The 12,559-nt window shown below is 39.3% G+C and overlaps 1 protein-coding gene across 1 annotated transcript in view; it reads right to left on the reverse strand.

Moving 5' to 3' along the window:
* The window catches only part of ppp1r37 (protein phosphatase 1, regulatory subunit 37), a 46,433-nt gene extending 34,840 nt beyond the window's left edge, over positions 1–11,593 (reverse strand). The window contains exon 1 of the mRNA XM_086261643.1: positions 9,785–11,593. Within this exon, the coding sequence (XP_086117769.1) occupies positions 9,785–10,520 (736 nt within the window). The 5' untranslated portion in view covers positions 10,521–11,593. The remainder of the gene's footprint in view (positions 1–9,784) is intronic.
* Between the last annotated feature and the right edge of the window lie 966 nt (positions 11,594–12,559).

The raw sequence follows: 12,559 nt of genomic DNA on the forward strand, positions 1-12,559 counted from the left end.
CCAGACACATTTTTCTTCACCAAGTCACATCTAGTGCACATCCAATTTCTGTTACTTGTCAGTTTCCTGCAACTTAAGTATGAAAACAGAAATTACATCATTATTAATAAATGCAGCATCTAAAAATACAGGAGATCTATTCTCATTTGTAGCTGCACAACATAACATTGCTGCAGTCAAAGCCTCTACCACCACCCACAAAAGGTCAGAACGGATCGACCCACAGAGAGCCCACAATATGAGCGTGGGCTTTAGTACCAGACTTAGTTTGAGCTACTCTTACTGGGACAAATGAACAACCTGAATAACTATCATGAACATGGCATGCTATTATATAAGACGTAAAGCAAGAATTTTTAATTTAGCTGTGTTTCTAAGGCAAGGTGAGAAGCTATTTGTTACACCAGATAAAGGAATAGTTCACTTATTTAAGGAACATCCAATACAATAAATGATGTTATCAATTACAGCTACCTCTGGTCGAGAGAGAAATCAGCCAGATTTAAGAGCTCTCATTTTTTTGCAGTTTATTTTCTGTCTGATCAACAAATCTCTGATAAATTGTTCATGTTTCTTACTGGCCATCTCGCAATTACAAGAAGAGTCTACTTCACTCTTACAGCTGTATGCATCTCGTCTGCTGCATAGGACTGTGATGAGTGTGAGACTTAGAGCTCTGATAATTTCTTTCCCATGTATTCACAGCCACTGTACAAGCCCTACAGACATTTGGTGTTGTAAAATGAGCTGGGTAATTAATGGCCGTCCCATTCTTCAAGCTTTTGGACAGACCTTACTAATTTCATGCGAAGCTGTGTAAAATCACTTGATGTTGAAGCCAAGCCTCGAGTGCCTGCACACACATGTAATTATCATCTTTTAATACAATTAAAAGGCTTTCTCACCTACTTAGAAGCAGCTGTCGTATGAAAGTCCTGACTAACATAATGCAACAATCATACAAAGTAATCCAATTATTGACTTTACTGCACATTCTTTAACAAAATGTTGGTTCAGAGCCAATGCAACATGCACATAATCTGTAACTTTTGAGTAGGCCTGCAAATTTTTTAGAAGATACTTAAGTCCAGCCCAATATCATACACATCAAAATCCATCAATTCTCAGCCTTCCCAACAATCTGACGTAAAACAAAGTACAAACAAATTGGCTACAGACACTGTGCTTTCTCGCCTAACTCCAGCAGCAAAGAGGAAACAGGAAAAGACAATTGTTTGCGTGTGTGCAGAAGAAGAAACAACACTGTTTGCAGAGACAGAGACACAGCAGATTTGGCACACAGAGAGGATTCCACTGAAACTCCTTTGACCCACATAGTGTGTTGAATTTCACCTGTCTAACTTGTTTACACATACTGGCTTTGCTTGCAAAGACTGACACAGCAACTTCAGCACAACAGCAGCATAAAGAAATGCTTTAGGTTTGATATGGAAAAAAGCAAAAACTGTATAAGACAAGCTACTGAAGATAAACCTACCACCTATATGCATATCTGGTTTCTACAGAGAATGTTTGTAACAAAGAAAATATGACTAATCAAAAAACAAAGGTTATTCTGTTTTTTGCTGACTTGTTGTTATATTGTGGACATTGCTACCCTACAACAACCTAGAACTACCTCTCTTGGTGGAAGGCTAAATAAAAAATCTTTGGAAAAGATCTAGAGTTGATTACTTAGCCAGCATTTATTAAGCTAAATTCGAAAGGTAAAAACCGGGAAACCAGTGTTGACAGGTTACATGCGTTAGAGGAAATTATTCCCAGCTAGCAGCTAAAAATAAAGCTGTGCCAGTAAAGAAGATTGGACAGAGAGTGGAACACATGGAAGCCAGATGTCCAACAGGCGGTGCAGAGAATTAAATCCATATTATTTCAGGTGTAAGCCCAACACCTTCACTAGTCTTTGGATAATTTATTTTCTGATTGGCCAAATCAATTCAAGCCTGAGAGTTCTTTATAGTTAGTCAGTTATGTTGCTGTTTGCATATTTCTGCACCACATAAAAATGGATAGGTGCAAATGTTAAGGAACACAGACATACTGCCAGTTCCTACTTAACGTCCAAGTGCCAATGTTCAAAATAGCACCCCCAAATTCTCCAGGTCCATTGGTTGCAATTTCACAGTGCTGTGTTGTAGACAGTGGTAGTAGCGTCATTCACACATGACAACTGGCTGCCTTGTACGTCAGAGGTGCGGCAAAAAGGCACGGCCTGAGGCACTCCTCCAGTTTGCTTGCACAAGTCTGCATGACGAGACCGTGATCATGCATGCACAAAAGAGATACAAGTCTGACACTCACACCTGAGCCTGTGTCTTAAATTACAAAAAAAAACACAAAAAAAAAAAAAACAGACAAGCCCAAAGGTTTAAAATTCCACCCAAACCCTTTTTAGGCAAACTAAAGGTCCAGTACAAGATCAGATAGAAAAAGTGAGTGAGTTATAATCTGTGTACTCACTTTGGAACTGAGATTAGTATGCAATACAAGCATACCTGGTCTTAGCCCACAACTGATGTGCCATCATATACATACGGTGCAATGAAAGTGGACATAGTTGAAAGTGGCCACTGCAACAAGGCCTGAGCAAGTAATCCAAGATAACCAAAACCAATCAGGACCTATAATCTGTCGATTATTCTTTTTTTGTCGTTGTTGGTTTGCTTTTTCTGTTAATACTTCCTTTAGTCTGTGTTCATGTACTATCCCCATTAAAAAAAAAACAAACAAAAAAAAAACATAGTAAGTGTGTAATGCGACTGCCCTGTCCAGCCTGCAACATAGAAGCATTACAGAAGACAACCCAGACACCAAGAAGACTGCACAAATGCTGTACCAAAGAAAAATACTGTGCTGTTTGTCACAATCATCACAATCTGATACCCTACAACTTCTTCTTCTTGCCCAAATAAATGTTTATTTCATAGGCTGCTGTTTTGACATAGTCAAGGAGACTCACCATGCATTGCAAATGTGCATCAGCAGGAATGGTCAGAACAGCCCTTTAGGGAGTGACCTAAAAACTGCAGGAATGTTGTGCACGGTTTGTTTTTTAAGTAAGTATGTGTTCTTACTTTTTGATTGTGCCACATACTTGAATCTCTAGAGGCCTGATATACATGTTCACCTATTCTGGAAATTATCACATTATATAACCGTTTCTTTACCAGCTCTCTCTGTGAACTTGTCATTTGGAGTTCTGCTCTGTCCCAGGTTCTAACTTCACCTGGCCAAAGACTTTTCTGTGGAAAATCTGCAATGGATTCCTAAAAAGAAAAACACAAATAACCCACACAATACCTGAGCTCACATTTCACATCACTGCAGAACAAAGACATTGAGTGTGTTAGGATTTCTTGAACATTACTACAGACTATGCAACTCTGTAACTGCTGCTAGAATACAGCAGAATATAAAAAAATCTTATAGAATTATATTGTTCAACACTGAGATCCAAATGGAAAAATTAAAAAATTAAAAAAACGTATATTAAACTAAATCTGCCAGACTTTTTTGGAGAGAGCAGCATGTGCTGAAAGGCAAAACAAAGGGATTAGAATGAAACACAATGATCATTTTATGTTTGTTATCCTCTTTTAATACTAGACAACAAATTTGGAATTCATTTTTGACCTTTCACTACATGCAGATTCCATGCCTTTAGCAATACATGCCCATCAACAGCCCTTCTCTTAATCTTTTCGGTATGACACCAGAAAAACAAAACAACAACAAAACAGTGAAGCCATTCTAAACTCACACCCAGATGACAAAGGATTGAGCCTGCCAGAGAGAAAGCTGCTGAACCAGATGGACAGTTATGAGGGAATGACAGTTGTATGATCCAGTTTTCTATGAGGCAGCATTTTGTGCATTTGCGTACAGACAGAGAAAGCAATACTTCAATTCCAGCCTCCTCGTGTGTTAAGAGAAACGACATTAGGGAGGGAAGGGCAAGGAATTCCTGTTTGATGAGGACGGAAAGTGAGGATCAGAAAACAACAGCATTCGAACCAGTATGCCATTTCTGCCATTTATAAGCGTTCATCTGTTGTTTTTTTCTTTAAGACAGTGCAGATTGGCAGAGTGTCAAAGGCCAGGATTTAGCACAAAACAAACACAGACAAGCACACTTACATAGCATAGACAGAGTAAATGCATAATAGATGAATGTACAAACTAAAGACAGCCTAAAGGGCTGACTTTATCAGGTGTTGTCTTATCACATCACACATAAAGATCTGTGTAATGGGAGCTGAAAAAAAAAACCACTGCAGAAAAAAAGCATTAATTTTGAACCAATGTGGTTGTTACATAGATTTATTAAGGTGTCCGTTCTGCTGATATGTAAACGTACCAAATTCTTCTGTGAATAGCAAATTCTGCATCCATGTTGTCATTCTAACATCGCAAATGTCCAAGATGTGCATTCACATGCACAAGCTTCAAGGATAGAATTGGTAGAATTTGATAGAATTTAAATGGTTTCAAACAATTTATGCAATGATGCTGTTCATTTTTCATTTATTGAATTTGCATCTTAAAATAACTGCAATGACTTTTCATGCATGCTAAAAAGCTAAACCAGTATTTTCAGCTTTAAATCTGTTCCTTGTTGTTTTTTTAATTAATATTTATTCTTTCTCCAAATAATAGTCCTGAATTCACTCTGTATCTTACGATTTTATGAGAAACTGGATGTTAATGACACCTAATAAACCAGATTTAATGATGTCAACTTGACTGATTTAACACCTAAATTTTCACAGCTATTTGCTTCCAACAGAATGAAAAAGTACATCTGCACACCTAACTAAACAAATTTGGCACATCACAAGATATAAAAACACTGTTATCACACAGTCCAATTATTACAAAGTGTTACGTTTGGATCAGAAAAAGAATTTAGTTGTTAAAACTTCAGCTCTGCTGCTCATGTAAACTGAACTAACTTGCAGGTTTCCAGAGCCTTTGTTCATGCTCTACACTGAAAGCTCTGCTTATTAGTTTGTAACTTGGTCTAGAGCCACAACAAATAACATTTCATGGGTCACAGAGCCTCTAATAATATGGTGCCAAGTGGGCCTTAGGTCTGACACCGAACAACACGTAGGCTAAAGAGTTTAATTGCTTCCAGGATAATCAATTGTATATTACCTGCATTGTTTATTGACTGTATTGCAATTAGCAAACTTTAACTTAATTTCACAGCTGAATTATAATAAGGCTGTTACAAATTTCCCTTGTGGTAGCCAGTCTAGAACTGTACCTCTACAGTTGTGCTGTAATAGTAAGAGTTAAAATTTAGAACTTGTTTAGTAATATCGCAAGTCACAGCGACTGAACCATCTTAGACCATATGCTTCCAATGTGACCTAGTGCTTTGTGTTCACAATGCATTGCTGAAAAGGCCGCCTGCACTTAAGCTAATCTAGCTAGTCAAAAAAGAGAATAGAGAATAGACAGGCAGAAATGGAGGAAGGTGGGGAAGCTATGCATCATGCTGGGAAGTTCAGAAATCTCAAGATATGATGTAGTATTTGCTCAGGCCTTAATGGAGAGTACAAACATCCCTCGGGTCTTAACTGAGCAAGACAAAAAGGGGGGGGAAAAAAAACAGTTCTAGGAATATTACTCAACTCAGAACAAAATGATAATTATATATTTTACAACTTCCTTTATTTTGTTTCAGACACTGTCAACAAAATGAAGTTTCTGAGTAGACATGTTTACATTAAAACTCATAATGACTATATTTTACTTTTAAAACATCACGGCTTTGCTGTCCCTCAGCAAACTCCTTGAAATCAAAGTGTTTCCAAGAAGCTCATTTAGTTTTATTCTCCTGTCTTGGCTTGAAATAGACCAGTCACAGCCTGGCGGGAAGTGACTTTGGGCTTTGAGGGAAGGATGGAGGTGTGTCGCCATAATGGAAAGAGGTGGCAAAATAAGAGAATCATCGCACACACAAAAATAAAAAATAAAATAAAAAAATACTGAAGACATGGAAGCCTTCATTGAAAATATGAGTCACACACAGCCCTATTTTAGCACTCTATCACAGCATTAGCTCTAAACGGTGAATGTCGATACTTTTGGGTTAATTCTTTTTTTTTTTTTTTTCCTTATTTTTCTCCTTTTGGGTTAATTCTAAAAGCTGAAGTGCCACAAGAAAGTGAAAAGTGACATCAGCCCCTGAGAACCCCAAGAGCACATTTCACATTGACTGCATGATGTTCACTCCTTTCACAAGTTTACTTTCTGGCAGTAGTAAACCAGATATCAGTTCCTTTTGTAATATTCAACACCAACCTCAAATGTCCTTCCCTCTGCTTTTACAGCTGTAACTCTCACTGCTTACAGATGAAGCTCCAGGCTCTGTGAGCTCATTTTACTTTTATCTTTATGACAGATGAAATAAGACAGGAACCCAGTGAACCTGACACTAGATCTGTAGAAGGGTCCGGGCGGACAGTGGCTCTATTGTGACACTGTGCACGCTACTAACAGTGCCTGAGGAGCCTTTGTTGACATTCAGATAAGATACCTCAGGAAGATATGAGAAGCAGGACTAACGCTTAAAAAAATATTAATTAAACTGAATACTGGCAGGCTTTTTGGCAATAACGAAGAAAAATAGTGTGAAAATATTTAAAGAGGGTGCCTTTCTGGTAATTTACTTGTATTTGCTCCCAGCTTCAGTTCAATGAGTAAAAGGAGATCATTTAGTCTGGCTGGGCATATTTCACTACCTGCCTTTTCTGAAACAACGATACATTTCAAAGTCTATCTTTTAGTTTTTATGTCCTTCATGCACTTTATGTTATTACATTCTGCAAATTTTTTCCTTTAGAATTTGCTTTCCTAACTCTTGTTATTTCCTGCTGTCACACAGTAAGAGCTCCATACGTATACACTGTTGTGTAAATAAAATTAGGGGGGTTGTCAGGTTACTTGTAGTGTGGGAACACCACAAGTATGTAGACCATTCAGCAGTAAACCACAAGTCGCTCCTGCTGCTGCCTCATACACATAATCTCAGCCTTTACATGTGGGGAGTAGCTAGGAGGTTATTACATGGTCAATTCTCATTAGTTTTGGAAGAATGAACAGAAATCTCCTCCATGAAATCAGAGTGTGTTACAGCACCCTCTTCATAACACTAAAATACAGAAGGCCAACGGTTACACAAATTATTGCCAAAAGGCAATAATTTGATGAATATATTTCTGGGGTGCACTAACACCATATGGCAGATAAATGAAAAAGCACATAAGTGCAACCAATGTAAAAGTTAGTCCAGCACCCTTCTGAGTGCTCATCACGGTAACTCTTCAAAATCACCAGGTGTTCACTATCACTACCAGCATCAACATTACTATGCAGTAGTGTCTGTCACGTCAACCAAAGAAAATGGGCAGATCTAAAAGCTTGTCATCTTGTGAGTTGACTTACAACCACAATCCTCAAGTGTGCCCTGTGGGTCTTGAGCAGGATAATGCATCCACAGTTCATATCACACTGGGACAGCAGAACGTGTCTAAGGGAGCATTTTCATAAATTTAAACTGCTCTTTATATTAACTAAACTACTGCAACATTGACAAATTTATGTGCTGGCATGAAATAATACCCCCTATGGCTAAAACAACAGGACAAAATTAACAAAAACAAACCATTTCTGTACAGAAACTTCACAAAAACTAAAAGCACAAAAATGTGGTTTATATCTACGAAAGCCACTGAGAATTGATTCATTTTTAATTATTTTTTTGCTGAGTGCTTTCTCAATCCTGCTCAAATGTCCTTCAAATGTCATAAAACGTGACACTAAAATTTAAACTTCCCAAAAGTGCGGGTTGATGCGTGCTGTTGTATATGGCATGTATGAAAAATGAAAATAATAAAATCCACATGTGACAGTCTTAAACAATTTTTCAGTCTTTTTCAACAGCAATTATATACAAGATAATTATCATTATCACTGATTATCACATTTTGTTTAAGAGTCCACTGCTCCAACTCTTCAGTCCAATCACTTCCAACAGGTCTTCACTAACCTCGAGTGCTTGTCCATGTCTAAATCAAAAGCACAATCAGCTGGACCTTTGGAACCTACCTAAAGTACATGATAACTGTCTTTGATAAAAAGTCAACCCCACACTAGAGTGATCTAGATACTTTACTGTGCATTGTATCTTTCATCAAGGTACAAAAAACTTGGCTAACTGGGTGAGACTTTGCCCTGATGGAGTCCAGCATAAGATATCCATGACCAGTTAACAATCAGCACGATTGCCTGGCAAAAAGGAGGAAAAAGAAAGAAATTATCTTAAAAAAAATATCAACACATCTAAATTAAACCTGTCATGGAAATGGGTGCAAGAAATCTGCAAATTGTTTTAAACTGATCAAATCAATGGTAACACTGGGACATGAATGTTGTGATAGAAAACTGACTTTCTGGGTGGCTTCCTGATAAATTGCAACCGGGGTGTTAATAAAACAATTAAAATACAGCTGAATACGAGACAGTAATGTTTGTGCTCAGTAAGCTTCCTGTTTTTCTGCTTTTGTTACCCCCCCCCCCCCCCCCCCTCCCTTCTCGGATCACCAACCGTTGCTTGGTCTGGCCTACATTTTTGCAGGGAAAAATAAATAGGATAGTCACCAGCTTAGCCTTTAAGTGTATGTGAATATGGCACAAACAAACTGAGATCGTAAGGCTAGTAGTAAGCTTAACACAATTTGTCATCTTCTCAGGAGGCAGTCACCTGTGTAACTATGCCAAATGCCATCAGTGCTGGGAGCAAACACCAGCTTGTAGGTCTGTTTATTAAACGGCATCCTTTGTCCACAGCAGATGAAAAAGTGTGTGAGTCATGGTTAGTTCATGATAGAATTTTTTTTAAATGAAAAGAGGAAAAAAAAAACCTGCACTGTACAAATATGTATAAAAAGAACTAGACTGCAAATTAGACCTGGTAATACTGGAATAGTTAACAGCAATAAATTGAAACGAGTACTTCAGTTAAAATAAACGAGCATAACATTACATTTATTGTATATTACATTGTATATCCATATCACATATGGACAATAAAAAGCGAAAACATATTTCCTTGTAACTTTCAACACTAAAATATTTAAAGGTGGTGCAATAGGTGGCGTCGTGTCCTTCATTAGCTTCCCTAAACATGTTTTCACTGGGTAAACAGGAACCTGCTGTGGTAAAAATGGCACACCTCAAGGTGTGGTGGGACTCCGTCACAATAGTGCATACAGTACATACCCTTGTCTATACTGTATATGGTACGCCTCTGTGGGGGTAAAGCCAGATAAAGCCGTTTAGTTATACAAGTAATTAAAGTACTGATCTTCTAGTTTGAAAATGGGGCGGGATTGCAGGTGTTGCCTAAGCATTAAACAGACAGCAGTGTGAACCTGCAAGAGTTGTCAGGCTTTGAAGAAAGGAACAAAACAAACATTCCTCTCTAAGACCGGTGCTCTGGCACGCCTTCCATACATCAGTGTCAACATCTACTCGATAATGTTGAAGAATATGTGGGAAATTTAGCAGCATGACAGGACATGTGGACAGAGTCAACTGCTCCATATGGAGCAGTTGACTCTGTTAAAAAGCCTTCTAAGAATAAATTCCAGCAAACCACAGTATGCTGACATGTTCATGCAGGCGCAACAGACACGCAGAACTAACTCAATCACACATTCAAACATGTAGAAAAAAAATAAACAAAAATTACCATGTCTCCAGGGGTCCTTTGGCTCCACTGCTCCAGAGATGATATCCTCATCAGAGGGAAATGTCACCCTTTTGCCACTTTTGTGTTTAGTGTCCCCCTCTTGCACTGAGGGATACAATCCAGCTGGATCTGTGGCAGAAGCTTCTATGCTGCATGTCTGGCTTGCATCAGCCTGGCTTTCTGTCGTGCTGCCAGCTGGGACATCCTGAGGAGTGGACACTGAGTCTAAATTACTGTCTGACAGTGATCTAACATTTACAGATTCAGCCTCCAGCACCCCACTCTCATCGAGACTCAGATCCACACCTATGTCCATGTCCCCACCATAATCCCCTTCTTCAAGAACAAGCTTTGCAGGATTATTGTCCTTATCTTCCTTCATTTTCTCCTCGTGCTGCTCACTAGTAGAAAAGATAAAATCAGTCGGGTTCACGACCGCTGGTGGGTCCTGGGCACTATTCTTTCCATTTCCATTGACCTCATCAATTTCCACTGTGTTTTGTGCCTGCTGGTTGTTCTCCTCTGCTGTCTGAAGGTTGTCAGTGAGCTGAGGCATCAGGTAAGTTTCAGAGGCCTCCGTAGGAACAATGCTTTGTTTTTCTGTGTTGCTGTCAGTCATCAATTCGGAGATCCGAGGGATAACCCCTTCTGTATTGTTAGTAGTGTTGTGATCATCGTCCACGTTGTTTTTCATCTTGACATTGCACAAATCTAGACACTGCTCTTCGATATTCATGCTTTCATTTCCAGTAAAACTCAGCCTTTAACTGTGCCGAACAGCTGGGATCTCGGGTTAAACAGTGACTAGGAACCAAATGACATGGATAAGGCTGCCTTTGCCCTGGCTCATAACAATACACGCAGATAAATACCTATCTTGACGTTTTATTTACCAACTTCTATACAAGTGCTGATTTTTTTTACATCAGGGGGTGATTGAATAGATGTCGATAAACCCCAATTCAAAGGTGGCTGCAGTGCATACTTAAAAATCGGCCAAATAAAGTGCAATTTCACACAACTATCAATAATAGAAATATGCTATACCTGCGTGAAATAGATACTGTTACAGTAATAATTCATAGTCGTAGAGAACTTCGCTCAACTATGACTCGGGCAGGTATACAATTCAATAATTCTTACCAACCGTGTCCTATTATTCGACGAAAGGCTCCCCGGTCTTCAACACATTGCCAGTAGTATTTAAGAAGAGCAGGACAATCAATTGAAACAAACAAGTCACTCAGGGTGCCTCCATTACGCTAGCAAAGTGAGATTACTGCCCGACAACAAACCCAATTCATCTGCATGAATTAAAGCAAGCTAACGTTCGCTAGCGGGCTAAAGTTGTTGACCAACAATGACATCCAGGCCCGTGTGCGGTCGCATGCCCGCTTTTTTGCGTGACCCCGTCTGTTTCTCCCCGAGAAAGTCCATTTTCCGTGTCAAGACGAATATAATCCGACTGTAGCTCCGTCTCACCCTCTGCCGTGCAGCAACTCTGCTCGCATCACAGCCCTCGACCAGCGGCAGCCAGGAAAAAAACAGGCGTCACACTCCGAGCAGCAATGAGCGTGTTTGTGTTGCTAACATTAGCACGAGGGAACTGTGCCGGGTTACACGTGCCGGTACCTACGCTGTTAGTTATTAGGAGTTAATGTATAAAATATTCCGACCGCCCGGATTTCGTAAGCGCCTCTCTCTCCGTGAAAAGGCAGGCTCAACCTGTTCTCCTCTAGCGTTATCCTTCGCTAGCTTGTTGAAGTCCAACAACTGTTTGTTGTTCACACGTCTTACGTCAGCACGTCGTTAGGGTACGTCCAACAGACGCAACGTTACAAGAGCAGCACGTGTATAACGTCTGTGTCTATAGAGGGCTGCAAAACGACAATATTTTAAAGTTTGAGTGGAAAATCCTCACGTCTTGTTAACGAGTGTTTTGCTTAAAAATTCCCATCCAAATAGAATGTTTGATTTTTTTAATAGTGCATATATTGTTTTCCCTTCCATTTCAAACTATACAAATGCAAGGATTCCTTGAAGTTAGTAGACAGGAAAAACTCAAGGATACTGAGAATCTTGATTCAAGGGAACGTGGGAGTACTTTGTTTTATGTCAGCCAGCCCAACATACTATCTGCAATCAACAGGGATGTCGACAGGCAGTCAGTTTTTTGTATTTTTTTAAGGAGAGTTTAGTTTCTGGGGCAAGAATTTAGCCCACAACATGTACAGCACAAACACACCAAACTACACCAGGAAACAGTCATTTAGGAATACCATCGTCCAGCAGATGCACTAATGACTTAGTCTAATCACCATTCTGGTTATTTCTAGGTTAACTATAATGAACTGTGAAGTGAACGGTGAGTGAGCCTTGAACCCCAGATCTTAGCAGGAAGCAATTATGAAATAATTCATCCACACTTACTTCATGTGTAGTCATCAAGGCTAATTTTACACACCAGGTTTCTAATTTAGATGATTTATTCCAACCTTCACCTGGACTTGTAAACTAGGTAGGTGTCCCTTTTGACATACCCCACCATGAAAAGATGCTGGGTAAAACTGTCACGGTTGTCTGAGTATTTCACAAAACCTGAGTAGTGTTAAGCTAAAAGACATCCAAGAATGTAGTGTTGAAACTTATTTTGCAAGACTTCCAGAGGTCCTGTGGAGGAGCTAAATCAGTACGCTGTACACGGCAGAGTACGAGTAAGGTCCCTTTTGTTCAGAGGATGAACCCTTCTTGGCTACGGGAAGTAGGAAATGAAGC

This window comes from Aulonocara sp. 'chitande type north' Nkhata Bay, linkage group LG14 (assembly GCF_057382095.1).
Source record: "Aulonocara sp. 'chitande type north' Nkhata Bay isolate Kocher_YH1m ecotype deep benthic linkage group LG14, A_spYH_male_GT1.1, whole genome shotgun sequence".
Lineage (NCBI taxonomy): Eukaryota > Metazoa > Chordata > Actinopteri > Cichliformes > Cichlidae > Aulonocara > Aulonocara sp. 'chitande type north' Nkhata Bay.